Source organism: Drosophila takahashii, chromosome 2R (assembly GCF_030179915.1).
Source record: "Drosophila takahashii strain IR98-3 E-12201 chromosome 2R, DtakHiC1v2, whole genome shotgun sequence".
Lineage (NCBI taxonomy): Eukaryota > Metazoa > Arthropoda > Insecta > Diptera > Drosophilidae > Drosophila > Drosophila takahashii.
The window spans coordinates 34,854,347-34,881,631 of NC_091679.1; the positions used below are offsets into that span (position 1 = coordinate 34,854,347).

The window sequence follows — 27,285 nt, forward strand, 5'->3', positions numbered from 1 at the left end:
CGTGCGATAATACCGCAATTCATCATTATTTTCTCGTTGTCGATGCTCGCTTTAGTTTTTCTTTTTCCTCTAATGAAAGGGTTCCGCTCGCTGTTCCCCCCACCCCTTTCTGTGATTTTCCCCGCTTCTTTTGATGTATTGGCAAGTCAAGTAGTAAAAACATCGAATAAAACAAAATGCCATAGTGGTTAGCAGTTGGCAGTTAGCTTAGCGGTTCTTCCGGCTGATCTGTGTTTCTGATTCCCCAATCCCCATTGTATTCCCATTGCATGCCCAAGAAGGGGCGTGGTGCGACCCCAATTAAGCGTTAACTGATTACAATTTTAACGGCGGACCGAGGCCCGCCAGCCAAGATTGCGAAGCCAAAGATTTCGGCTCATTAGCCCGGCCAAAGTATATAAGGAAATTACAGCAATTGGCCGGGAATAGACCGAATCGAAGGATTGGAATTGGCCGAATGCAAATGCCAGTTTCAGTGCCAGCGGAATGCCAGCGATAAGCGGCCGAAAAAAATCCGTCGAAAAGGAGCCACAAATTTTCAAGCAGCAAATTTAGATCAATAGAGAACACGCAGAGTGCAGGCCCAACCCAAAAAAGGAGCTCGAACAATGGCCAAAAACAACTGCTGGCTGCTGACCTCAACTCCCTGCCAAAGTGTGGGTGGATTTGTGTGTGTGTTGGCCACTCTTCGTGTCTTTCTCTGTGTGTGTTAACCCATTATGGCGCCTAACATACGAATGGCGAGTTGAGGGGCCGGAGAACCGGCACTGGTCTCTCTGGTCTCTCTGACATTCAGAATGATTGCATCACGAAGTACAAATTTAAACAGCGATTACCCCGCCCCCGAAACTTCAGCCACGGATGCGGTCCATTCTTTAGGAGTACTGAGAAAAAAAGCGGCAATTCTGGATTTAATATTTATATTTTTATGGAAGAACTTGATACTTGGCAACTTTAATACTTACAAATGATATAAAAAATTATAATAATTGTTTTCGTCGTTTAACAGATTTTTCTTCTGCTAAGGGACTATTTTTAAGATTTTTTGTATTACTTACTAAATACATAAAATAAAATTAAATTGGATTACACTAAAAAATCTATATTTTTCGACTTTTCTTCAAATGAAATAGAATATTAATTTATTTATTAAAAAGAAAATGCAAATGAGTAAATTAAGAACAATGACATTTTTTCAGAAATATCAAAAATTCTTTCAGTGAGCACTGGGTCATAAAGAATGAAAGGGGGAGTTGGTGGGCTGGCAATTTCTATAAACGCTGCTAAATGCATGGAAAAGGAAGGGAAAGGCAATGGCAAGAAGAATGCCGACTATGATTAGGCCGCATGAAAATTATAAGTTTCCTTTATGTCGCTTTAATTGATGCTGCTCCGGATGCGGGAATCTTACTGCTCATCTCGTTAGCAACATAATGCAACAGAAACAGAAAAAACCAACACACACACGCGGCAAACTCCAGATGCAAATTACATGTGCAAATATTGTGATGGCCAAAGCCGCGGCTTTATGATTTATTCGCCATAATTATATGCAAATCGGGCAAATCGTGCGGCTAACGTGTAATTTAATGCGATTCTGCTGTAAGTGCCGCCAACGGACAGCAATCGCTCCTCATTTGCCACCTCCGCTGCACTTCATCCCATTACACCCCTCACCCCACACCACCCCCTCCCCAAGTTAATGGCCAACTGACTCTCCGTCAACACGCAAATTAATGGATTGAAACCAAAGTCAGCTGAGCTGCTCTTGTGGTCGCCGCACCAGCAACATGTTGCCGCTAATTGAGGCAACACTCCGGTGACAACTTGCAATATTTCCATGCGGTTTCTGTCGCTAGCTGCAGACTGTGGTGCGGGGGTGTCTGGGTAATTGGCCGAGTAATTGAAGCAAATTGGGTAGAATAGTTTCGAAAATACGAACGATAGGCTCGCTTTCCTGAGGATCACATCGAAAGTTTGAATACGTACTTTAGAGCAGGAATAATATATTTACAAAGTAATATTTATAAAGTGACAAAGAGCAAAATATAATTTACAAAATTACTTACTAAAAAATGTTTCATCATCTGCAGATGTAGCCATGTAATCAAATCGAAAAACAAGAGAGAACGCTATAGTCGGGTGCCCCGACTATCAGATACCCGTTACTCAGCTAAAGGGACTTTGATCCGCCGTAACTTTTTAACGAATGGTCCGATTTAAAAAATTTCTTCTACATTTCGATAGGTATTCATAAACACAATAAAACTGCATTTTTAGTTTTCCGAAATATTGAAATTTCTAAAATCGTATATAAGCGATTGTGGGCGTTAGAGGGGGCGTGGCACCCCTTTGAAACAAACTTGCGCTGCGTAGGAACTCCTAGAATCTGCATGCAAAATGTCAATCTTCTAGCTTTTATAGTTTCCGAGATCTCAGCGTTCATACAGACAGACAGACGGACAGACAGACGGACAGACGGACAGACGGACAGACGGACAGACGGACAGACGGACAGACGGACAGACGGACATGGCTAGATCGACTCGGCTAGTGATCCTGATCAAGAATATATATAGTTTATAGGGTCGGAAACGCTTCCTTCTACCTGTTACATACTTTTGCACGAATCTAATATACCCTTTTACTCTACGAGTAACGGGTATAATCATTGCCTTTATCTGCCTCAGATTTAGTTTTTCAAAATTTAAAATCAAATATAATATTTCTTACTAAAACATATTGCATAGGTTTTACCTCATGGACTTGGATATTTATTTAAATCAGATATATCAACCAAAGGAAAATAGGACGAGCATTAAAACATCCAATAAATCGTATATTCAAATGGGTATAGAATAAAAGGTTTCCCTTTTCCCTCAGGCCTAATTGAATAAATTTTAGTTAAAATGTAAATTCTGTAAACTGTTCTGTTCTTTATCTTACAGAGCTTACCAATCAAATCTATAAAAAATATAACACGTTAAACCAATCACATGCTTAAATCCAAGTTGCATTTCGTATAATTACTTAATATAACGAACGCTCAAGCTGCTTTATTTCCTCATACGCTTTTTATTATTGCTAAGCTAATAGAAGCTCTGGCGTTGATAATTAAAAGTGGTTCCTAAAGCTGATTTGGGGAAGTTCCCCAAAGTGAAACTACCGCCATTCATACGGCTAGATCAAATCGGAGTGGTGAGTGGAGAGTAGAGAGTGTAAAGTAGAGACACCTCCGTAACCCCTTCGATAAGTCTGAGGCCAGCCTTTGTTTGATCGGGCAAAACACTAGACGTCATATCAGCCAGAGCAAACACGCGCGAGAGTCGAATGTTGAATGTTGAATGGAAGCGAACGGAATGAGCGAACCCACCTGGTGCAGTGCAATTAACTAGACGGCTCCCCAAACACTCCTCACCCGGGGGTTCCACTCCACTTATCGATTGCATTCTTACCTGGTACTCGTTTTCATATCAGCGATGCACTCCGCCTGTGGCCCAATTTCCAGAGGGGGAGGTGGGGGCGTGGCATCGCACTCTAATTGGAGTAAATTATGTTTACACATTCGGCCGCCTGCAATTGGGTCACCGTGAACCGTAAACCGTAAACCAGATTGGGGAAGAATTGTTGGGGCCGGGGGAAAAGTGCTGATATGAAATGCATTTCGTGTGCGGCGGGTTTACATAATTAGGCATGCGGAGAAACCGAAGCTGTGGGGTCTTATCTGGGGATTCTCAGCCGACGGGGACGGGGACGGGGACGGGGAATACTTAATTAGTTCCCGCAGTCGGGTATTTAAAATGGAAAAGTTATCTAATGGGCGGCAGCATGAAAATGTCAGCAGGAAATGCAGGAGTTATGAGTCGATGCGGAGTCCGAGATAGTGCATCTATAAATAAACGGAAAACTAAACAGGTTTCCCTCACCCGAACTCAAAACGGTGAGTCAGAGTCGCCAGAACGGCAAACCCACGCGAATCCGAGGGTTAAGATGCTAGATTCTATAAGCTAGGGAAAAGCGCAGCACCCCCTATAAAAGTATATATACTGCATATATGGCATATTGTGTGTTTTTCTTTGTGTAATTGGAATCGTCCGGGCTTTTCCCATCTGAGAAAAGAGAGGCGATTCCGATTATCGTTGGGTTCTCAATAGCATAGCTGCCTCGAGTTCTGGACCGGTTCTCTCTTTTCACAGCCTTATAGCTCGACTCTGCTCAACTGCTGATCGGTGATCGGTTTCGCAACAATCAGTTTTGAAGCGCAGCTTAAAACGAGCTGATCTACGGATCGGAAGAATAAATTCATTTAAAGAGGTTTTCAGCCAGGAATAGCAGATAAGAAATATGGCGATCAAAGCCAGTAAGTTCTGGAGAAACCGCACACCCCCGCTGGGAAGATTATTATTTTCCTTTCCGTTTTTCCAGCGCTTTTACTCCTGTTAACGGGCTATCTCTTAGCTGCTCAGACCCTTGCACAGGATTACAATTCCTGGCAGCGAGAGCAACAAATGCGTCACTTTGCCCAATCACCGCAGTTGGGACCGCGTTCACTAGCCTCAAGCAACCGGCGGCAGCAGAACAACCTTCCCGCAAACAACCCGCCAAACAATCAAAACCAAGAACCCCTAAACTTGGTGGAGGAGGTGGATATGAACAAGCGTGAGCCCACTACACCCCCGCCACCACCCACTCGTCCTGCGCCGCCGAATAGCTACAAGGAACGCTTCAGCGCCAAGCTCTTCCAGAAGATCGTGAGAACCCAGGGGCAGCGCAACGTGGTCTTCTCGCCCTTCTCCGTCCACGCCCTGCTGGGCCTGCTATACGGCGTTTCCGATGGCAAGACAGCCCGTGAGCTGCAGCAGTTCGCCGGGTTTAGCAACAATCAACTGGACGTGGCCCAGGATTTCAAGAGGGTCATCCAGCTGAAGGAGCATCTCCAGGCTGCTGAGCTGACCGTGGCCACCAGGGCGTACTACAACCAACAGCTGAGTGGCGTCAATCCCGGCTTCGATAATTACGCCAAGTTCTACTTCAACGCCGCCTCGGAGCCCGTTGACATGCAGAACGGCAAGGATACGGCGGACAGGATCAACGTCTGGGTTTCCGACAGCACGCGGGGCAAGATCCGCGAATTGGTCGGCTCCTCCGACATTGATTCCCAGACACAGGCGCTCCTGGTGAACGCCGTCTACTTCAAGGGTCGCTGGGAGCACGAGTTCGCCATCATGGACACGCAGCCCTACGAATTCCGGCACACCGACGGCCGAACCACCCCGGTGGCCATGATGTACAACGACGATATCTACGGCCTGGCCGAGCTGCCCGAGCTGGACGCCACCGCTTTGGAACTGGCCTACAAGGACAGCGAGACCAGCATGCTGATCGTGCTGCCCAACCAGCCGAACGGACTGGCCAACCTGGAGCAGCAACTGTCGCTGCCCGAGTTCAATCTGAACCAAATCGCCCACCGCCTGCGCCGCCAGTCGGTCCATGTGCGCCTGCCCAAGTTCCAGATCGAGTTCGAGCAGGACATGACCGAGCCCCTCAAGCAGCTGGGCATCCAGCAGATGTTCACGCCCAACTCGCAGGTGACCAAGCTGCTGAGTGCGCCGGTGCGCGTGAGCAAGATCCTGCAGAAGGCCTACATCGATGTGGGCGAGGCGGGAACCGAGGCCTCGGCGGCTTCCTGTAAGTTCCTTTTGAGCACTTTGATGACAAGAGTTACCTAACTGATATCCTTTGTAACCCCCCCTTTCAGATGCCAAGTTCGTGCCACTGTCCCTGCCGCCGAAGCCCAAGGAGTTCATCGCCAACCGGCCGTTCGTCTTCGCCATCCGCACCCCCAACGCAGTGCTCTTCGCGGGTCACGTGGAGAATCCCACGCCGATGACCGCCAGAAATGAGCCACAACCCGATGGCTACAACAGGAATTAGGTAGAGCCCTGTGCCGCTGCATTTGTGAAAGAAAAACGTAACAATAAAGTAAAACGCTGTATTTATGGAAAACTGAACTTCGATAACCTCGATGCGCTGATAAGCCCAATGCACCGACCTCCATCACCGATTCAGAATCCGAATCCGAATCCGATCCGGAACAACAGAACAGCTTGTGCCTTTCCCCGTTTTTATTTTGATTGCCGAGGCTGCTGGCTATTCTGGATTTCCAGCGAATGGGTTTGCCCGCTTCTGTAAGTTGGCAAACCCGTTTGGGAGCCACCGCCAACCTTCTCCTGCTGTCGTCCCCGCGTCCAAAGGCCGTAAATCAAAGGCGGATTTCTCAATCATTTTTCAAAATGAGCGAAACTTCCTCATGCGCACTAGATCTCTGACTTGGGAGCCCAGCGGATGCGGAGCAGGGAAAACCATCGCGGGGGAGGAACGAGGCGGAGAATTGTAAGACTGAGAGATGAGTAATTGAAATGCCCGCTGAAAGCTGGGCATAATTAATAGCGCTCACTCAAGGTTGAGTACACTCAGCTAAAAATGTTCTATGACATTTAATAAGAAATGATATTTAGTTTGTCATCTTGGCAATTTTTTCTTGTTGACTTTTGCTAACCACTTTTCACCACTTTTCTTTCTTAACTTCAAATTAAATTTCGAAAAATCGGCCGACATATGTAGCCATAGGAACGATCGAAAAATTAATGGGAAATTAATAGGGGAAACATTTTATTTTATTTTATTGTGATCGTATTATATATAAACAATTTATCAGTCAAATCTAATAAAGACGTAATCAGCTAATTACTGATCATTCGATTTTATCTAACTTTAGACACCTGACACACTGTTTAATGAATAAAAAGATAACAATCAATGATGTCTCCACACGCAAGTTGTCGGTACCAAAAATGTATAAAAACCAAGGGAGCCAAAGAAGTATTATTTTTAAAAAACTTCGGAAAAATGATACTTAAATTGTTCGAAGTCCTTCTAATCCTGTCGATCGCCACTTTGGTATGTATATTTGAAAACCTTTGTTATTCATTTGTTCTAGGAGGATTTATCTTTTAGGGATTGGTACTGGCAGCGTTGGAATGTCGATTGGAATCGGTTGCAGGCATACCTGGGGAAAAGGAAACATTCCTTGAGTTTAATTTGCGGCTGTTAGGAAGAGAGCGACTCCTGAATGGGACAATCACTGCACACGTTGACTTGGATGACGAATTCACGTTTGTACACAATATATATTGCCACAGAAACGGAGAATGGGAGACATCTCTTATAAATGTTCACTATAAGACCTGCGCCTACATGTCGCTAATTTACGAAAAATATTTTGTGCCTTTCTTAACCGACTCGACCCTTCCAACAGGTAAAGATACGTGTCCATTAAGAAAAGGAAAATACTATTTAAGAAATATAGAGGTAACCGGCGATAATTGGGTTCATTATGCCAGATTGGGATTGGTCAGATCAGTAATTCAAGTTACAAAGAACAACGTAACATATGGAGGCATGGACTTGGTCTTATTCTTAAGTGAGAAAGTTTTGTAACAAGATATATGGTAACCAGATTTTTTGTAGTTACCACAAGTTCAAATTAATCAAAATAGTAAAAGTAAAAATTTGTACATGTAAACAAGATATTCTTTTACCTGCATCTATGTAGTTTCCTCAATTTAAAATTGATCAAAATAGTAAGAGTAAAAATGTCTACAAGTTTGTTAATACTGTTATATCATATAAATAAACCTAAATTCGATCGGAAAAATGCATACATTTTAGTTTCTAATTGACCATCTGTCGGATTTGTCGATTTTTTTATTTAGAATATTTGCAATATCTCCTTTTTTATACCTGATTTATTTATGTTTATAAAGGCAAACAAATTGTTTGCCGTGTGTGTATTGCAATGACGAATTGAGAGTGAGATAGCATCCGAACTTGAACATTTTCTGAGCGCGATAAGAAACTGGATAGAATCCCCCGCTCTCACGCCCCACGAATCTCTCTGAGAATTTTGGGAACTCTCCGCCGCTCAGACGGTTCCGTATCACCAAACCCTTCAGTTCCGAGCTTCGGCTTTGGGGCTCTCCAATCAATGACCTCAATGTCTCAATATGATTTGAATTTTCATGAATGAGCTGCGCAACTTAGTTGTGTGTAAGCCACTGGATCATTAACATTAGTCGAAGCTTGGCATTTCCCGAAAGCATGATCCATTGGCGACTACTTTCCGCCCTGTTTGTGGGGCTGTCGTCGATAGCTCTGCCGTTTCCAGTCGACGGAGAGCTCTCGACCAGATCGGCAGTCGAGTCAAACCATCGCTTTGGCCTCCGTCTAACCACTAAGTTGGGATTGAGCCAGCCGAATGGAAATGTGGTGGTTTCCCCCCTGCTGGTACAATCGGCGCTCAGTCTGCTGTATGCGGGAAGTTCCTTGGACTCCGGAAGGGAACTCCGTCAGGCTCTGGAGCTGACTCATGCCATCCATCCCAAGGAAGCGGCTCAGGACATACAGGGCCTTTTGGCGAGCCTCAAACAGTCGGCAGCTGTTGGCTGTCGCCTAAGATTGCTCAGTGACTTTTATGCCCAACAGCGATTCACCTTCAACTTTCGCGATGAGTTCGTGGCACTGGCTTCCCGAACATCAGTTGGCTGCCACCGTTTGTCCTGGGAGAGTGCGTCGAGTGCGGCGCAGGACATCAACTACTCCTTCCTCAGCCGCAGCAACTTCAGCCTGGGGGAGCTGGTTAGTGCCTCGCAGCTCGAGTCCCTGGCCGAGCACAATACGCCCTTCTTGCACGTCTCTGGCGTAACATTCCGAGCTCCTTGGGCTCAGGCTTTTGACCCCGCTGAGACGCAGAGCATCAGCTTCTTCGCCGGAGGAACTCGACCCAGGCTGGTGGATGGCATGTTTGGCCAGCACCGCTACAGGTATGCCGAGATGCCAGCTCTGGATGCCCAGCTTATCGAGGTGCCGTTCGCCACCGCCGATCTGAGAATGCTCATTGTGTTTCCAAATCGGGCCGATGGCCTGGCACAACTGGAGAGGAAGCTGGCGCAGTCCGATCTCCAGCAGCTAAGGGAACAGCTCGAGGAGCGCAAGGTGGCCCTCACCCTGCCCAAGTTTAGAGTTCTGGTCCACTCTGCACTGAAACCAATACTCGAAGAGGTAAGTGCTTTTATTATATATCTTCTTCCACAAATATTATGACCAGTTAAGAATTTGTGCAGTGGTGGATCTAGGATTCGTTGCATATTATTTGAATACCACATTTCCTATCACTTTTAACTCGAGTGTTCATACTCCTAATTTTTAATAAAAAAAATCAATAATTAACAATGTATTGAGTACCGCAATGAATTGGTAATAAAATTGGAAATGAAAACCTCTTCTCATAATAAAAGACTTTTGATTAAGAATTTCCGAGACCCCTCTATTGTTATTAAATAATTATCAATACTTACAAGAAGACGTTTTTAGTAGTTGCGTATTTTATTAGGAGACACAAAATGACTTTCTTTAAATGCAAATTTTTTCAACTAATAATATAAAACTTGTTCTATTAAAAGATGGTCTTGATGTTAAAATGAAGTTAAGTTGCAAGAGAAGTAAATGGCCATAAAACCAACTAAAAGGGATAATGATGTAAGCGAAATTCAAGCCTCTCAACCTAACTTCTCTTTCAGATGGGACTGGCGAAGCTGTTCACATCGCAGGTCCAGCTGAGCGAGGTCTTCAGCTCCATGCTGGCCAGTTCGGCTCCCCCTTTGGGAGCAGTGGTGCAGAGCGGACTCCTGGAGCTGCAGGAGGAAGGCGGCGAGGCCGGCGATTCGTTTTGTAAGTGAGAATGGAACTAGGTGGCTAAGAGGCCCTGTAACCCGCTGCTTTTTCGTTTCTAGCCTTCGGGGATCTATTCCGACGAGCCGTGCCCCTGGTCATCAATCACCCGTTCTTCTACGCCATCGGCAATGACAAAACCCTGCTGCTGGCCGGCCACATCGTCGACATCTGAGTACCTCCTAAGTTTACCTAATATTCGATTCCAATGCTAGGCTCCAACTGAGGTTATCGCCTTATCAGCCCAGCTCAAATCTCAGGCAAATAAACAGAATCACCCGTGGCCAAAGCCAAAGGTGACAAATGATTTGTAAACACACGCGATCGGTATTTCTTTTCGGGGCCCGAGAGTTACACACATGCGGTTCGCGTTTTCAAATCAGACTTGGGGAACAGCCTCTAAGGCCGATCGGCGATCGCCGCGATTTCAGTTCACATTCCGACGAGCTCGGAGAAGTCTCAAGTGCGAATCAAGCGGAGCAGGAGACGCCCATCAACAATTTATGTGACGACCATGGCTGTCATCATCAGCTGCCTATTACGTAAGCCCCAATTAAAAACGATCTGGTTTATGCACGGCAAGAAAAGTGTTGAAATGGTTGTCGATTGAAGTTTATGCAATGCAAGATACATTCCTTTTGCCATAACATTTATTTAAATGGTAAAGAATTTAGAAGATTCATTTGATCTGATAACAAAGTGCTTAGTCAAAACACTATTCTTCATAATTTTATAAATTCGGAGACAAGGTACATTTTTTAAAACTTTTACTTATCTTAAAAAAAAGTCCGTTCAGGAATAGATTCTCATTTATGGAAAACATGGCAAAGCATATACTTTTTTGATTACTAATCTCTATCATAAATCAGAATTCCACAATTTGAATACCTTATATTTTAAAAAGAATGCAATAAAATAAAAAAAGTTTGTGTTTTTTCTCAGTGTGCCCTCAACTCGAGGGGCGGAGCCTGCAAACAAATTGCGACTAATGCCATGTTTCGCCTCGATTCTTTTAGTTCTCCTAGCGTCAGTGTCGCAGTCCAAGACCTTGGGCTACGATGCCGCTGCCGATCGCAATTTGCTGGCCGCCGATCTCTACAATGCCGTGGGCGCCGATCATCTGAACGAGAATCTGGTCATCTCGCCGGCCACCATCCAGAGTTCCATGGCCCTGGCCTTTGTGGGTGCCAAGGGTCAGACGGCCTCGGAGCTTCAGCAGGGCCTGCGCCTTGGGCCCGGGGATGCGGATGCGGTGAGCCAGCGCAGCGGTAGTTACCAACAGGCGCTGACCCGCGACAACAACTTCCGGCTGGCCAACAACATCTACATCAACGAGAACCTGGAGTTCAAGGGTTCCTTTAGGGACGTGGCCCAGAGGCAGTTCAACTCGAACATCGACAAGCTGGACTTCCATCCGCCGTACAACAAGCGAACGGCGGATGCGATCAACAGGGAGGTGTCCACCAAGACCAATGGCAAGATCACGGACATCCTGCGCTCCGAGTTGCTGAACGATCGCACCGAGGGAGTGATTGTGAACGGGGTCTCGTACTCGGCCGCCTGGCAGAAGTCCTTCCGGCTGGACAAGACCGAGAAGCGATCCTTCCGCACCGGCAGCGGACAGTCCGTGAAGGTGGACACCATGTGGACGCTGCAGAACTTCAACTACGCGGAGGTTAGCTCCCTGGACGCCAAGGTGGTGGAGCTGCCCTACCAAAACCCGGACTTCTCCATGCTGCTGCTGCTGCCCAATCGCAAGGATGGACTGAGGTCGCTGCAGCAGTCGCTATCCGGCAAAAATCTGCTGGCCGAGATCGGAGGCATGAGCCAGCAGAAGGTGGAGGTGCTGCTGCCCAAGTTCAGCGTCACCTTTGCCGTGGGTTTGGAGGGACCGTTCAAAAAGGTGAGCAGAAATAGGCGATGGTTTTAGATTGAATCGAAAATCAACAGATTTACGTCTTGCTAATTCAATTTTGCATTGTGATATTGCTAAAGGTTTCTGTCACTTTAAACGCTAATCAATTTTATTTGGCGCTACTTCGAGCTATGAAAGAGGGATTTAGAGACAACCGTCTGCTTTCATAGACAACTTTTTTGGATTATTAGGAAATCATTGATTGACTTAAATTATTTTTTATTTTCCATTTAGTTGGGCGTTCACACAATGTTCTCGAGGGACGGCGACTTTGGCAACATGTACCGCATGTTTGTTAGCCATTTCATAAACGCAGTGGAGCACAAGGCCAGTGTGGAGGTTACGGAAGCGGGACTCGAGCAGCCCCTGGAAACGGGATGTAAGTAGATGCTCTCGAGAAGCCTTGTAGCCCAAAAAAAAAATTTCTTTTCTTTTAATTCTAAACCAGTGCTAAAGGGCCTCTTCTCGCGATCCAAGAAATTCGAGGCGGATCATCCGTTTGTGTTTGCCATCAAGTACAAGGACTCGATCGCTTTTATTGGACACATTTCCAACTACGCCTATGTCTAAACTTTAAAAGTGAGACAGAGTTTATTATTCTGTTAATAATTTTGTTTATGACAGCTTCGAAGCAAAATAAAGTATAAATGCAAATTAAGTTTACTTATCACCTTTTTTGAACAAAAGATTCATTTCAGATATTTCAGAATGTCAACCGCAAAAATTAAAAATATTTATGAACCTTTATGAACGTCCTAAAATGCCTTAAAATTCAGGGTTTATTTAATCCGTGCCTGACACTCACCTTTCTAGCTCCACTGGCATTTGATTTGGGTTATCCATGTCTGAGATGCGGAGGATATATCCGAGGTTCTTATCGCTGGCGTTCTATCAGCTGTTGTCTTTTGCCTTTGTTTATCGCTTGATTTGCATTCATAGGTATTTCACTGGTGACACTTGGCGGGGGAAAGGGGGGCGGGGGTGTTGCCTTTTGGCATTATTTATATTTATTATCTTATATTCTGCGGTTTCTCGGCTGACTGCGTTGCTGGTTGTTTCCTTTAATCGCGCACATAAATCAACAAAAGCCGAACCGACTGACAACAATTTGAGCTTAGGCGTATTTATTATTTCTTGGCGCGCTCGTGAACAAAATTTGCGGAGTGCCTGTCGATATATATTTTTGCGGCAGCAGCGGAGGAAACTGGTTCGCGCACCGAATTAACTTTGGCTATGGTCAGGCCCGATCTTGCGGCCTAATTGTATTTATGCATGTGGTTGGGGACATTCCGCAGGGGTTTTAGGGGATTGGCGGGTGGATGGTGGCTGTTGGCTGGCCATTTAAAATAATTGATGCACATTTCCAGGCCGCTCTAGGAAAACACAGACACTGAAGTAGCCATTACTTGGCGCAAACTCCTTCTTTTTTTTTGGCCACTGCACGCGACAGCTGCCCGATTTCTGGACTCCCGTTCACCGATCCCCGGCACTTGATAAGCGCAGAAACGCAAAAACGCGGGGGCTCGCTGATCCGTTTCGTTCCGATTCCGTTTCGTTCCCTTCCGATTCGTTCCGTTTGCGCATGCGCGCAGTCGCGAGTTCTTTAGTCGTGCGAGGCGCGCAGCAGACTGAAAGCCATTGGCGATCGGCCCCAAAGACGAACTCCAAAATGCGCCGAACTCCCCTGCTGGCGCTCTCGTTGCGCTCTCTCTCGCGGGGCGAACTCTCTGCTCGAATACCGGTAATCTAAAAATAGTGGGTACGGTTCGGCTACCATCCCATCCAGGCAGATATCTTTCTGCAATTGTAATGACCGCAGCAGCAACAGCAACAGCGCTCCCTCCCAAAACTTCGCGACTGTTCGCTCGTCCCTTTGTTAGAACTCATGCTCCCTGACAAGTTTTCTTTGTTTCTTCGCCTTGTGAGCGGAATTTTAAAGAGCCTCACCCGAAAGGGGGAATACTTGCAGCAGGTGCATGGTGCATGCCTGGCCATGGTGCAGGCGCTTTTAAAACAAATGCCACAAGTGCTGCCCCCTCCCCTTTGAGGGCAGTGGGAAACTTGTTTCCCGCAAAACTGACAGTTCATTTAGCTAATCCCAGATCCTAGCATCCGGCCGCTCATCATGCGATCTTTTTCTGCCTCTAACTAGAAAGTATTTGTACTATGATGGTTATAAGTATATGATTTTCTTTATCGAACTTAGATGCAAATACATCGGAATACAATACATTTATTTAGTTATACCTAGTTATTTATAATACCATCAAAAGTGTGATATGGAATTATAAGATTTCAAGAGTTTTTCAACATATAAAGCAATATATCTCCAAAACAATTTAAAAGGAGGGGCCCTTGTCACCCCTTACAAGCTCAAGACAAAGAAGTCAAGGTACGACAGTGCATCCAGTTGTCGTTAATTATATTCGGTTATTTTCTCCGACTTTTTCCGCTTAATTTTGGGGTCGCACGTTCTGTTTGTCGTTTTCGAGTTAAATATTGCAATTGTCTTCGACGATATTCACTTTTATATGTTTCTTACTTCAATGTTTATTTTTGGCTTTAGCAGTGGACGGACCACCAAGGTACAGTTTATATTATGAGATATCTCCCTGTACTTAAATGGGTTTTTTGTGACTTGCATATCTGATTTCCAAATACACCAGTAATTGGATTTATACCATAAATAATTCGTTCGATTCGCCTGTCAATTGAAGAGACGAGTCCAATTTGGACAATCATTCCCACATCTATAGCTTTTCAAATCGGTCCATAGTGAAATGAATATCCACTGGCTTACGTTCTTGGTGGTGGCATTAGCTGCTTTCGATTTACCCAAAGTTTTAGCATGGGCTTCTTCAGCAACGTCCCTTTGTACGGCATGTCCTGAAGAATTCAAGGGCAAATTGGTATGCGCCTTCCTCAACGGCTGCCACTTGGAATTAGAGTATTGCGCCTTGTTGGTTTTCAACTGTGGCCGTCAATTGCATCATAAACACAGTGAGGATATTTATAATATACTAATAAGATCAAGTGTACTAACTTGGCTCCCTTTCAGTGATCCTGGTGAAGAACGAGGGGAGGTGCGAAGCAGTTCGGGGATACAAATGCGAGTTTATGGATTTCTAACTTTTATTGGTTTCTTGTAGTTATTACATTTTAAAGAGCTTAATCTGATTAAATGGGTTTCTATATTTTTTTTCTGTTTTTCTAATATACCTTATTTGGATTTTCACCTTGAATAATGCATCCGATTCGCTTGTAAATAGAAGAAAGGAAAACGATCATTTAAGCTTCCACAGCTTTTTGAATCGGTCTATAGAAAAATGCGGATCATCTGTATAACTTTATTGGTGACAGCATTAGGTGTCCTTGAACTACCCAATGTTTTAGCAGGGGTTTATGATTCTGCATCCAATTGTTTCTTATGTCCAGATAAATTTAAGGGCAAGTTGGTCTGCGGCTTTCTCGACGGCTGTCATGTGGAAATGGAGTATTGCGCCTTGGTGACTGTCAATTGTGGCCGTATACTCCACCATAAACACAGTAAGGACTAGAATTTAAAGGAGAGTGTATAGGTTTAACCACCATGCATTTCTTTCAGTGATTTTGGTAAAGAACGAGGGCAGGTGCGGAGTTCGTGGACACAGGTGCCAGACTATGGATTTCTAAGTTCTGGCGGAGGCTATCCGCATTTATTGATTGATGCAATGATTACATTTTAAAGTGCTTAATCTGAGTGTTTGTGTGATGTTTGAGCTTATTAAAACTTGACAATATGACCGGTGAAATAGACAGCGTGCTTATCGCGAATGATGAAAACAAACGGATGATCGGCCACGAAAGTCTTCGGGTCCAAAGGCAGGGACATGGGCACCCCAGCAGCATCTGTGGGAGGGGGTAAAAAGAGGCAGTTGTTTCTAGAAATTTAAAGGTACCTTTCTTTCTTTTAACTTACAACTGACACCGGCCGCCTCGCATCCGATCTCGTTCACATCGATGAAGGTCTTGTGCTGCACCTTGGTGATCCGAGTGCCAATGGGCGAGTCCTGGAAAATGTTGCTGAAGTCGGCTGCATCCGAGAACATGGCACTGATTCCCATCTAGAAGAGAGAGTAATTTAAAACCTTTAAAATTTAAATCAAATAAAACGGAGCATAATAATGTTAGAGATCTTTAAAATTTCTAGAATGAACACCAGTCTCCCTCTTAATGGTTTCCAAATTGAATTCCCGACAGACCCACCATAACTTATAGCCACTAGATCTTTCCTTCTTAGATCTTATCTCCCCCTGGAATATCATTATGAAGACCCCTTTCCCTTACCTTATTCAGCGTGGGTCGTAGGTCGGTGTCGAACTCGAATTTGAACTTGGGCAGGTAGACGGAGACACTCTGCCACTGCCAGCGCTCCTCGAGCAGGCTGAAGTCCACGCCCTTGAGTCGCTGCTCGAGAACCTGGAGGCCGGAACGCTCGTTGGGCAGAATGAACCACATGGTCAGGTTGATGTTCTCGAAGAACAGCTCGATGGCCTTGGCGTCCAGCTCCGGGTAATCAGCGTAGTAGTACCAGTTGTCGGCAAACATCGTGGGCACCTGGATGGCCTGGCTGTCGCTCAGCCAGAACTCGCGATCCCGGGTGTCCTCGTCGTTGAAGGGTCGGGCCCAGCGGGCCTTGAAGTAGATGGCGTTGACCAGGGCCACATTGGTGTCCGGCTCCAGGCTGTCCACCACCCGTTCAATTTTGTCCTGCGTCTGCTGCTTGACCCACCGGTTGATCCGCTCCACGGCCTCCGTTTCGCGGCTAAAGTCCAGGGGTTCCACCTCCGAATCGAAGTACTTCTGGGCCACCTCGCGAAAGTGATCCGATACCTTGAGCTTCTCCCGCGTGTACACCTTGTTGGCAATTTCCAGCACGGTTTTGGACTTGATGTACGAGTGCAGCAGGTTGTGATAGCTCTCGGCCAGCCCATCCTTGCTCTCCTTGGCGGAGGCGTGCAGGGTCTTTTGCAATTCTGTGGCGGTCCTGCCCTCCGCTCCGTAGTAGGCCAGGCCAAGGGCCAGTTGGATGGAAACCGGCGAGATGATCACGTTCTCATCCTGACGATCCGTGGCCAGGGTTTGAAACAGTTCGGTGGCAAACAGGTTCCGCTCCTTGATAGTATTTCCATGCCCACTGGGCACGGAGATCAAGACCCCAAGTAGTATAGCTAGGAGAATTAGAAAGGAACATTAGTTTTACAGGAGGAGTTTCTAGTGATTTTTGGGTGGAGAGCTCACTGCTTAGCCAGTGGTTCATTGCGCCTGCGTCGACACCTCGAGACTAAAAGTGAAATGGCCCGGCCAACTGTCATTTATAGCCGCCCGTCGGCCAGGAATCAAGACAAAGCCAAGCTAAGAACACCGTCGACTGAGGCAGCGACTGCGACTGAGGCGGTGGCGGCGGCAGAGCCTGATGCGCTTTGCATTACAAGCAGCACCAAAGAAAAGCAGTAAAAAAGAAAAGGGTTTCTGGCAGATCGAGCCTTTTAATACCCTTTTGCAGTGATTGGTATGTGCAGTAATATCTTAACCATGAACTGTTTGTATTTGAAACAATGTTGTAAGCTCTTGGATGTGGAAATCCCTTGTTTACCGTGAAATGAAAAGTATTCTATGGTTTTATAGACCATTTTTACTTTATAAAGTTGGACACGATAGATGTATGTAAGTTCTACAATAAATATTATTCTTTTGTTAGAGACTAAACAATTTTTTCTGGATTTTAATGTTATTATCAAGAACTAAAATATATTTATCATCACAAAATAACAAGCCATAAACAGAAATTCGAATACCCACTGTTATAGGGTAGAAAAAAGAAAGAAAGAAAGGAACTTTAAGGTGGATTGGGTTCTTAACCCGAGCACCTGGTAATACTGGGAAGAGTCTCAGCAGGTAATCTTTCCGTCTCTCTGCACTTGATCGTTGGAGCATTCTCTCGGTCAGCTTCTCTGTCTCTCTCGGTTTCTCCAGCTCTCTCTCTCTCTCTCTCTTTCTCTGACTCTCCGCTGGTGCACTTGAGTTTTTGTTGCTTTCGCCTTTTGCACTTGTTGCCCACCTCTCGCCTCGAGTGGCCGCCTTGGGATTTACTCTGCTGTCAAATTATTTACATGCATGCTTGGACGCAAAGCTAAAGCCAGAGAGCAGAAACTGGGAAGTTCGAGATCGGGATGGGATGGAATGGTGGTATGATGGGGTGATGGGATGGGCCCTGAGATCGGGATTGCATTAACTCTAATTTCTCGTTTACGAACACGAACCAAAATGTTCAGGTTTTATGGCCTTTGCATTTAATGAGTTATTTTCGTATTTGTTTAGATAATGCGTCCATAAACAAAAAGCAGCGGGGAAAACAAACAGCATTGCGCATAAATTGTTTATCGGGCTTGGAGTTACCAGCCCCCACCTCCCTATTCCAATTAACGGCAACACGCACACACAAATTTACGAAATTCAAGCAACTCGGAAGACGAAAATCGAAATGAAATCTCAGCGGGCTCAGGTGAGTGCACAAAGACTCAAAGACGATAGCCAATTTGTTATCATCAGAGACCTGGGAACGGGTCCCTAGCCGCAATCCTTTCCCGATTCTCCCGCTGATTTATCAAAAGTCCCGAAATTCGCCGGGGTTATTTATGCACATTTTGTGTGAAATGCTAATAAATTTTAATGGAATTTTAAAAACATGCTTTATGGACCCGAAAAGAAGGAGTTCTCTCAAAAAAAAAGAAAGAAAAGAAAAGGAGAATCATGCACGAGGAAGCCCTCTTTTGTAAGGCTCTTCTTCGGGTGTCATAAATTGGCAGCTTCCGTGGGTTATTGTGGCTGCCGTTGCTTTGACTGATGGGCTCCTTTAGCCCCGCTGATCTTGCATAATTACGATATAGATATAAGGCCCAGAATCGAAGAGCTGATGCCAGCATTACGAGGCACAAAAACGAAACGCTCCAAACACTTTCAATCGGCGACTGGGGGATTGGAATGGGAATGGGGATGAGGATGGGAGGCTGCCTTAAAAGCACAAAACCAGATTCGGTTTAACCTTATATAATTTACAACCACCAGTGTGTGCAGAATGCGGTGTGTGTGAGTGTGTCCTGTCTCCTGGCAACGACCGACGAAGCGGTGCTGACCGTTCTGATTGAATGATTTCACTGATCGAGACAAAACATGTTAAAGATCGTGAGATGCCGGGCCGCAAAAGCTCTGTGGCAGCGGCTCTTGTCTCTCCAGATACACACAGCTGCCGGAGGATCGGATCGGATCGGATCGGGGAAGGGACTCAATCTGGGCACTCAGAAAAAAAGGGTCTGGTAAATGTATCCATTAAAGTATATACAATTCAGTTATATCTTTAAATAATATTCGGTAAAAGCTTTAAATAAATGGTTATCGATCACTTAAACTTTTAAATACTATACCTTAAAAGGCTTAAAAAAAACCCTATATTATCATACAAAATATTAAAATGGAATTTAAGTTGGTAATTTGATATACTTAGGTTTACATCGCAAATTTTATTCCTATCCAATCATTGGACATACCTAGATAAATATGGACTGAACCCCAATTTTAGGCTACGATGCTACCCAATAAGACTATGTTATTCGGTCACGCTTTATGAAATATGATCGTTAATACCGGTTGGCTATAACAGTTACGCTTTCAGTTGGACCCCCAGCAATTAAAGTGGCTGATATGAAAGATTTACTGCCGAACCTATGCCTTCTGCCAGCACTATAAATGTAAATAGAGAATTTGCAATTTCTTTCCGTGGATTCATCATGCAACAGCAGCAAAATGCTGCGGCTGCCGCTGTTGATAAAAATAAACTTGGCAAAAACGTCTTCCTCTCTTCTCGGAGCCCGATCTTCGGACGCGGCTTGGAAAAGCATAAGAATGATGAGGCAGCAACACGAATTATGTGATCGCTGCTGCATCTTGGCTTTCCTGCTGGCTGTGTGCGTGCGGGTAACCCAAAACCAGTTGATGATAGAGCAGAAACACACAGCGCCCAGCTCGCAAAAACTTCCCAAACACCACCAAAAAAAAAAATAAATGAAAATAAATATAAAAGAAGAACAAAAACAATGGCAGCAATCGCTCTCCGGCTGCCTTGTGTCTCCCCACCGCTGCTGCTTTTTATAAACAATAAATTTGCACATAACTAAAACAGAATACTCGACATTTGCATAGTATCGAAGATGTATCCCCCTGGGGGATTCGTTTGGTTCGGCCTGTGCGTGTCCGCCTGATGAAGGTGAACAATTGATGGGGCTTCCAGTGGGAAGGGGGACTGTTCGGGGGTTTGTTAGAAGTCTTTGATCGGAGATTGTGCGGGAGTCAAATGAGTGAGGGCTCTTGTCTAGCCAAGCACTCGACGGGTTGGATGTTACTGGCACTCATCGTCTTTAATTTCCTAAAGAAAACGTTTAGTACCCACTAAAGTAATAGCAAAAGAAAAGTTTAACGTTTAAGGATACTTTCAACATTTTAATCTATTTTCTAACCTCTTTAAATTAATTATCTTCTTATGTTTTAGTCATATAGTCTTTTGTCTTCCCATCCAAACATGATTTGGACTTGATTGACTTGTACAAAAAATAGTTTGATTTACACAACTTGAGACATTTAAGGCAGTTCATAACCATCAATTAAAATTAATAAAAGTTCATTACAGCTTTCCACTGGGATACCAGAATGCATGGAAACACCCAGGAGAAAACACTCGTCTCATAAACGGTAATATCTATAAAAATATAAATACTTTTTATGGTCATAAATTCTTATAAATAATTTGCGAAATCGTCAAACGAAAGTTATCCGCCTGATGAAGGTCTTAGCTGGCTCTTCCGACTAGCTGTCACCTCCGAAGCGGTTTGGACACCACTCAGCCTCGTAACCCGCACCACCGGGTTCCACGAAGTAGAGACAACTTTTCTACAACTGAGGTAATTAGCTAAATGCCGCAGCCCAATCTAATCGACAGCTCCAGCGAGGCACTTTAGTGAAAACCGAGAGGCGTTGGTCAGCTCGACTTAGTCTGCCGCGGATCGGAAAAACTTTCATTCAATTGCAGCGGCGGCATCAAGTGAGCAGCAAATCAAGCGTACTGCATATGCAAATAGAGACTTGCCACACTCCATACGCACACTCAAATTAAAAGATTTCAAAATCAAATAACATTAAAATTTCTCATAAATCTAAACCAGCTGCTTTGTTTATTGGGGAAAGTATTTTTGTTATGATATAACTGTAGTTTTGATTCCATTGAACGTTTTGAGGAATATTTATATCATTCTATTACAAATAATAAAAATATAAATGATTCTCAACAAAGATTTTTTACTATAGAAAAACGGAAAAACAACAATTCTTATACGGCACCACGTTGAGCTCGTTATTAGAATTTGGCATTCAATTAAAAAACTTTTTAAGATTTTCGTATACCACGGAACTCAACTGAATCTTTTTTCCTTATGATTTAAATTAAAATAAATGGAGGACTATATAGCTGTTCTTTTTTTTAGTGCACTTTCCGAGACCAATTCCAAAGTCCGGCTCCCTGGCGGCGGCGGTGTTGTCCACTTGACCAGGCGACAGACCCAGCAACAACAACAACAACAACAATGCTGACAGGGACAAACGCAACGCAACAACAGTGACAACAACAACAGCTGCAACATGGATGACACGTCAATCTCGAGCTGCCCACTTGGTGCATGCAACTGGGAACTGGATTTGCCCATTCGAGAAGTCTCAGCCGCGACAAATTAAGCTGCAACGACCAGAACGACTCCTTGTACTTCCCATTAATTAGCACTAAAATAAACAGACCTATGGCGAGGGGTCGGAGTCGGACCCTAGCCTTTCGTTTTCTACGAAATCACGGACATCTATCAACAGCAACATGCCACACGACGTTGTAGACTGTCCGTTAAGGCATCTGACAGCCGCCTAAGCAGTCAATTGATATGCCCAAAGTGGGCACAGCCAACATCCAATATCCAGAATCTAGAATCCAGCCACTAGCTTTCAGCTTCATAGAAGGGCACCAGCCATCCAGCGATCCAACCAAATCAAATTCAATTGAAGATGTTGCCGAAGATGACGAAGAACGCTCTCGATATGATAGACAACATATCAATTTGGGGTGGCTGCTGATCACTAGCCATTACACTGAAATAGAAATGTCTAATTTAATCGGTGTGGACTGCCGTCCACGTAGTGACGAATCGCACCGAGAGGAGACTAAGTATAGCCGACGAATTGAAAATCTGCATAGATAGTTCGATTGAAATTATGATTCTAAAACTTTTTAATAAAAAGTAAAGTAAAGAAAAGTTGAAAAAAAAAACCATTAGGGAGACGAACGTATTTCTATTCAAATATTAGTTTTTTCTTTATTAGGATACGCATTGAACGACGCATATTCAAAATGATACCTAAATGTGTATTTGTCGGTTTGTTTGAATGTCCATTTTTTTATAGAGTCGTTTCCGACCACATAAAGTATATATATCCTTGATCAGCACCAATAGCCATACATCGATCCATGTCCGTATGTCTATTTCTATGCGAACTAGTCTCTCAGTTTTAAAGCTATCGCGATATAATAACCATTGCATTTTCCAAATGTATACTTCCATTCTATGTCACTATTTTAATACCCTTCTTCCGAATATAGTATTCCTTGTTGGCAGCACGATTTATCTTTCCAATGGGACTATACTTCAGATCATCAACAATTAAACAGCCAGCGTGTAATCTGAGGAACTCGGTGCTAGCATGCTTCTCTACAAAATCTATTACGTCCTGTTCGCTGAACAGAACATCTGGTTTCTTGGTGACAAGAGCCGCTGCCTCGTCACAATTTTCCACACTCCAAATGCCAAACACACAAACTTCAACAACTCCGGGCATTCGGGAGATCAGTTCCTCCAGCTCATGAGGATAGTAATTGTTGCTATGGTACCATAGCATGTCTTTTTTTCGATCCACGATGTACACAAAGCCATCGTCGTCTACGTAACCAAGGTCGCCAGTATGGTACCAGTTGTCCTTGTAAACTTCTTCCGTTGCTTCTATGCTATTACGGAAATCCGTAATATCCGGGCCAAACGCTTCCATTGTTAATGCACACCTCGCCCTCCTCATTGGGACCCAGTATCTCACCTTGGTCGTTCAGTACCCACAGAATTGGGCTTCGCATCGTAGTGCCTGTTGTAACAAATAAGAGATCACACTTCTAAAGCTCCATAGCAAAAATCTAGAAAGTCATTTCCCAATTTCTCTCGAATCCTTTTTTAACAACGCAGGCTCTGCAAGTTGGCTTTTTCGAAGTCTTGACAACTTACAGTGGCTGCCACTTGCGCCGGAGGCTGTAGAAGGCATGTTACCTGGTATTCTTCAACTATGCGGAGAGTTTCCGACGGATCGAAAGGTTTATCAGACACTATGCGCGTTGTGCTGAAGACTCCCGAAGAGATTACTGTCCACAGACACGAAATCCAGTCCAAGCTGCTGGACATATACAGAACATCTGAGGTGGTAAATTTTATGTTTATAAAATGATATAAAGTTATATAATATTTTTAATATTTATCAAATTTTTACGGTGTACTTACGTAAAGCCGCTTAGAATGGTTCGGTAATTGGACACAATAACGGCCTTTGGAGTGCCTGTGGTGCCAGGATTGCTGATTATAGCCAACGCTTGGGTGAAACCTTGTTTTAAGGGAGTTGGCTTGAATCCCTCTTCTGCAGGCGTCTTCAGCACTTCCTGGATACTTAACCCACCGGCAGGATGTTTGCGCATGGTCACTATCAGTACATCCAACTTAGCGGTAGAGAGGCGCACTTTTTCGTACTCATCACCGTCGCAGAAAATTATGCTTGGCTTTGTGTTGTAGAACAGCTTCTCAATTATTTCCGGTAAATAGGTGCAATTAAGAGTATGCATCGCGATTCCGATGAAGAAACAGGCGTAGGCGACGGCTGATATGTGGGTGGTGTCCCGACAAACTTACCCCGCTGCTGGTCCTGGGCGATGAGATTTTGACGCACTGGATCCTGGGCTTTTTGCAGAAATTAGAATTTTAAATATTTAATTGATCATTTAACATTTTCAATAAATATTCCACACCTAAATACCATTTTTAATTTAAGCTTTTTAAAATTTCTGAGGGTATTAATTCTTTTTATAATATATAACATTCATAAGAATATTTTGCGTTTTAAAAAATCCCTTAGTTAATATTTTCTTAGAACGACCAAAGCTTTTCTTTATGTGCAGGCCTGTAGCAACCTATATTTGGCCAACCTTCGACGTTTATTTGTCTATCGGGCAGAAATGTGTCCATCATAAAATGTCAATTAGCTGATTGAAATCAGCGCAAGCGATCCTCAATTATTTCAATTTATGGCCAACAGGAAATTGCGGCAACTGCCACTGCGCAGAACATATGACATGATCAAGATGCCATTGCGGATTGGGCCTGGGATTTGGGTTTGCGTTTGGCTTCAAGTTCGGGCTTGGCCTCGTCCTCGGTTGCGGTTTAGCTGGCAGATCCGGGCTGGGCCTCCTTCTATTTCGCCTTCTATTTCGATGGCGCTGTGCGGCTTTGGTGGCGTACTTTATGTAACGATCGTCATTCAGGCAGCAGCAGCAGCAACAAATGTTGCAACTTTGCATTGCAAATTCTTCGCCGAAGATGCATTTGGAATGAAAATGTTTGGCCAAAGCACACTCTCAGCGGGAATTGCCAAGATGATGATGATGATGATGCCACCATCCCATTTCCAGCCGGCGAACTGCAGCGATCATCCTCAAAAAATGGGCCTGTCTTCGCCGGGAGCCCCTCCCGCTCTCTTTTTTTTCTTCCTTAGCCTTTTCACGTATGCTAATTTGCTTGTCAAAATGACACATCGATTTTTTGGGAAGGGGAGACGAGAGATGCACAAAATCCGATGGCTCGTTTCCCCTGATTTTGAGCGAAAGCCCAAAGATATGCAACGATTTTCTTCTCATCGATGACAGCCAATTTTCAGCAACAATGGGAAAATATCGCATGCGACAAAAAAGACAATACACTGAAAAGTTCTCCTATTTTGAAACTAAGTTCTAACTAAGTTTTAGCATTAAATAATTCTTTATCAAAACCTTTTCGATCTAAGATCTGTTAAGGAAGATTTATTTATCAGCCTTTATACAATTTTTTTTTAAATTTTCTTCTATTTAAAAAGTATTAAAACGTTTGATAAATATCTAAAAATCTGTTATCATAATCTACATATTTTAGTTCATTTATATCCAAAGTAGAATATGAGAAACATGTGAGCTCCAGTACAACCTATACAAAAATATCCTCAGACAAAACCCAGCTAAAAAAGTAAAAGAATGCCATAAAAAAGCATCAAAGTTGCAGCAGCAGCGGCAAAAGAAGTTGCAGCAGCAGCAGTTGCAACAATAGCGTGAGCAAAATTGAACTGTCTGTCAGTTTTTTTACAGTTTTGCTGCTACATTCAACCAATTTATTGACACATGGGCCCGGCCTAAAAGCGTGTGAATAACAACAGAAGTTCAGGGCTTTTCCCGGCTCCACTCGCCCCTTCTCCCACTCACTTTTTATGTAAAGTCTCGCGATTTTTCCCCACACACATGCGAACGTTTTAAAAGCGGATTTTTCGCCGTTTTTTACGATCTGAAAGCAGGGTTTAGGACTATTTTGAGGTTGTGCGACGGGGAGATGGAGTTAGCTGTCGCTAAATTTACTGTTTGACACGCCCTGCCAAAATAGTTTTAGAGAGTGCGTTTTATGAGGCCCACGCAGACAGAGGAACCACACGAAATGTGTTAATGTGCGAGATTCGGATTCGGATTAGGATTGGGCTGGGGATTGGAGATTGGGCTTGGGCCCGGAGTTTGAAGTGCAGACTGAGCCCCCGAAGTCTAAAGTGACATTTAAATGGGACCGCCCGAAAGTATGCAGTGACATATGGAGTCGCAGTGGGGAGATTGGGGATTTCAGACCGGACGGGGAAAACTGTATGTGGGGCTGAAGAGTGCCAGAACACGGCTAAACAATTGCAAAAGTGTAAAATGCGTTAAGCCAACTGAAATGGGAGACCCTCGACCTCTTTCCCCTACCACGCAGCCCTCAGCTTAGCAACTTTTGTTGATGCCCCAACTGCGACTTAGTTTCTACTTTGATGGATGTAAAGCTCTTTGTTGTGCGCGAGCACTGAAAAAGTAAATTCAGGGTAATTTCTGTCTCGATATTCGATGTCCTTTTATTTTAGAGTTTTACTCATTCATCATTGATATCTAAAGCTTTTAAATTTTATTTTTATTTTCTTAAATGTACATTAATGTAAATAAAACACAATATTAATACAATATAATATTATTAAACATACGAAAAGTATTGTACAAACACTAAAACAAACAAAATTATGGATGTTTTATAACTTAATTAGACAACCATAAAACTTTCTTTTTTATTTAATTGTTACAAATTTTTGAATTCAAAGTACAAAATACTAATTCTGATTTTCTCAGTGTAATAATGTTTCACATGTGTTTGAGTGCGTATGTGTTTGTGCTGGATTTATTTGTGGCAACACAAAGATTTTTTAATGGCATCTTTTGTAGCAATTTTTTATACACTCTCCCCGACTCAAACCCAAAGCCATTTCATAAGCACCCCGCGTGTGAGTGGGGTGGTGTATTTTTTTGTGGGACGGAGCATTTGATATGGCTCCCCAAGACGAGGCAGTGAGGGTTTAAGTCTGAGAAACTCTTTTTAGCACAAATAAACTTGGCTACATTGTTGCCCGGCTTTTGGCTATCCCTTCCCCTCGAACACCCACACACACTCAGCGGGGGAGGAAATGGAATGCCTTTGAGTGTGTGCACTCAGGCAAGGTGTTTGCCTGTTAAATTATATAACAATGCAATGAACTGTAAAATACGCAGCTAAGTGCTGCTCCTTAGAGCTCGGCTTACTCCCAACTCTGGCTCCTCGGTCTCAAGTGTTGAAAATGTGACTGAAAGAGGGTGTTGGGGTGAAAAACTAGAAACGCTATAATTGGACCGAAGTGACAGAAGTCCTTTGTAGCCGTACAAAAACCATTAACTTGTTTAATTAGAGCATGTCAAATTAAATGGTCAAATTATGTAAATGTTTCGGTTCTGGGGGGAAAACAGTCGTGAATTATGAGCCAGGCAAAAATTAAACTTATTATGATTTGACAATAAAAAACACAACTTCTGCTAAATTGATAATTAAATTATCTATAGTATTATTCCAAAAAAATATATTTAATGTCCAGAAATAATAAGTTAGTTTTTCAAGAATTCAATTAGTCGAATTTATTTTCTCAAGGTCAACCAATTCCTCAATCCTCCAATTCTGCACCCTTCTCAGCTCGCCACGAATCGTGTTAAATAATGAAAAACTAAATTAAACATTAAGATAAAAATAAAATGTGAAAATTATACAGCGCCAACCGTTATTTCATATAAAACAAACACACGC

At 43.8% G+C, this 27,285-nt stretch overlaps 8 protein-coding genes across 10 annotated transcripts in view; 5 read left to right on the forward strand and 3 right to left on the reverse strand.

Annotated features, from left to right (window-relative positions):
* pk (prickle) overlaps positions 1–14,389 on the reverse strand; it is a 67,185-nt gene extending 52,796 nt beyond the window's left edge. Inside the window, exon 1 of the mRNA XM_017146028.3 lies at positions 12,510–14,389. Coding sequence (XP_017001517.3) covers positions 12,510–12,547 — 38 coding nt within the window. The 5' untranslated portion in view covers positions 12,548–14,389. The remainder of the gene's footprint in view (positions 1–12,509) is intronic.
* Positions 4,207–6,011, forward strand: nec (necrotic). The gene is made up of 3 exons (XM_017146037.3): positions 4,207–4,360; positions 4,426–5,688; positions 5,759–6,011. Exons 1-3 carry the CDS (start codon positions 4,345–4,347, stop codon positions 5,932–5,934), a joined length of 1,455 nt encoding a protein of 484 aa, XP_017001526.2. The 5' UTR covers positions 4,207–4,344; the 3' UTR covers positions 5,935–6,011.
* On the forward strand, positions 6,115–7,644 carry CheA46a (Chemosensory protein A 46a). Its single transcript, XM_017146040.3, has 3 exons — positions 6,115–6,393; positions 6,779–6,960; positions 7,018–7,644. Exons 2-3 carry the CDS (start codon positions 6,820–6,822, stop codon positions 7,498–7,500), a joined length of 624 nt encoding a protein of 207 aa, XP_017001529.2. The 5' UTR covers positions 6,115–6,393; positions 6,779–6,819; the 3' UTR covers positions 7,501–7,644.
* Positions 8,018–10,108, forward strand: Spn43Ad (Serpin 43Ad). Its single transcript, XM_017146038.3, has 3 exons — positions 8,018–9,120; positions 9,639–9,789; positions 9,852–10,108. The coding sequence occupies exons 1-3, from the start codon at positions 8,161–8,163 to the stop codon at positions 9,962–9,964; spliced, it is 1,224 nt and encodes a 407-aa protein (XP_017001527.2). The 5' UTR covers positions 8,018–8,160; the 3' UTR covers positions 9,965–10,108.
* Positions 10,174–12,367, forward strand: Spn43Ab (Serpin 43Ab). Its single transcript, XM_017146039.3, has 4 exons — positions 10,174–10,331; positions 10,806–11,692; positions 11,939–12,083; positions 12,153–12,367. Exons 1-4 carry the CDS (start codon positions 10,304–10,306, stop codon positions 12,272–12,274), a joined length of 1,182 nt encoding a protein of 393 aa, XP_017001528.2. The 5' UTR covers positions 10,174–10,303; the 3' UTR covers positions 12,275–12,367.
* Positions 14,390–14,439: 50 nt separating the features above from the next.
* Positions 14,440–27,267, forward strand: LOC108060360 (uncharacterized). 2 transcript variants are annotated; one of them, XM_070213967.1, is made up of 3 exons: positions 14,440–14,704; positions 14,763–14,841; positions 27,258–27,267. In XM_070213967.1, exons 1-2 carry the CDS (start codon positions 14,485–14,487, stop codon positions 14,831–14,833), a joined length of 291 nt encoding a protein of 96 aa, XP_070070068.1. In that variant the 5' UTR covers positions 14,440–14,484; the 3' UTR covers positions 14,834–14,841; positions 27,258–27,267. The 2 variants fall into 2 exon arrangements, with proteins under 2 accessions (XP_070070068.1, XP_017001513.2); XM_017146024.3 differs by lacking the exon at positions 27,258–27,267 and having other exon boundaries at positions 14,763–14,901.
* Positions 15,370–17,090, reverse strand: Spn43Aa (Serpin 43Aa). Its single transcript, XM_017146007.3, has 4 exons — positions 16,985–17,090; positions 16,031–16,914; positions 15,663–15,807; positions 15,370–15,592 (listed from the first exon to the last, which is right to left on the reverse strand). Exons 1-4 carry the CDS (start codon positions 17,001–17,003, stop codon positions 15,468–15,470), a joined length of 1,173 nt encoding a protein of 390 aa, XP_017001496.2. The 5' UTR covers positions 17,004–17,090; the 3' UTR covers positions 15,370–15,467.
* Positions 22,179–23,758, reverse strand: LOC138912589 (putative acyl--CoA ligase YdaB). 2 transcript variants are annotated; one of them, XM_070213673.1, is made up of 2 exons: positions 23,374–23,758; positions 22,179–23,288 (listed from the first exon to the last, which is right to left on the reverse strand). In XM_070213673.1, exon 2 carries the CDS (start codon positions 22,901–22,903, stop codon positions 22,397–22,399), a length of 507 nt encoding a protein of 168 aa, XP_070069774.1. In that variant the 5' UTR covers positions 22,904–23,288; positions 23,374–23,758; the 3' UTR covers positions 22,179–22,396. Both variants share the same exon structure in this region, with proteins under 2 accessions (XP_070069774.1, XP_070069775.1).
* Positions 27,268–27,285: the final 18 nt, after the last annotated feature.

Coding starts and splice junctions, on each gene's coding strand:
- nec (XM_017146037.3), top strand. Junction 5,689..5,758: donor CGAGGCCTCGGCGGCTTCCT/GTAAGTTCCTTT, acceptor CCCCCCTTTCAG/ATGCCAAGTTCGTGCCACTG.
- CheA46a (XM_017146040.3), top strand. CDS start 6,820: ATGATGTCTCCACACGCAAGTTGTCGGTACCAAAAATGTATAAAAACC. Junction 6,961..7,017: donor TCCTGTCGATCGCCACTTTG/GTATGTATATTT, acceptor TTTATCTTTTAG/GGATTGGTACTGGCAGCGTT.
- Spn43Ad (XM_017146038.3), top strand. CDS start 8,161: ATGATCCATTGGCGACTACTTTCCGCCCTGTTTGTGGGGCTGTCGTCG. Junction 9,121..9,638: donor TGAAACCAATACTCGAAGAG/GTAAGTGCTTTT, acceptor CTTCTCTTTCAG/ATGGGACTGGCGAAGCTGTT. Junction 9,790..9,851: donor CGAGGCCGGCGATTCGTTTT/GTAAGTGAGAAT, acceptor TTTCGTTTCTAG/CCTTCGGGGATCTATTCCGA.
- Spn43Ab (XM_017146039.3), top strand. CDS start 10,304: ATGGCTGTCATCATCAGCTGCCTATTAC. Junction 11,693..11,938: donor TGGAGGGACCGTTCAAAAAG/GTGAGCAGAAAT, acceptor TTTTCCATTTAG/TTGGGCGTTCACACAATGTT. Junction 12,084..12,152: donor GCAGCCCCTGGAAACGGGAT/GTAAGTAGATGC, acceptor ATTCTAAACCAG/TGCTAAAGGGCCTCTTCTCG.
- LOC108060360 (XM_070213967.1), top strand. CDS start 14,485: ATGAATATCCACTGGCTTACGTTCTTGGTGGTGGCATTAGCTGCTTTC. Junction 14,705..14,762: donor TCAATTGCATCATAAACACA/GTGAGGATATTT, acceptor GCTCCCTTTCAG/TGATCCTGGTGAAGAACGAG.
- Spn43Aa (XM_017146007.3), bottom strand. Junction 15,808..16,030: donor TACGACCCACGCTGAATAAG/GTAAGGGAAAGG, acceptor TCTCTCTTCTAG/ATGGGAATCAGTGCCATGTT. Junction 15,593..15,662: donor CGAGGCGGCCGGTGTCAGTT/GTAAGTTAAAAG, acceptor CCCCTCCCACAG/ATGCTGCTGGGGTGCCCATG.
- LOC138912589 (XM_070213673.1), bottom strand. CDS start 22,903: ATGAGGAGGGCGAGGTGTGCATTAACAATGGAAGCGTTTGGCCCGGAT.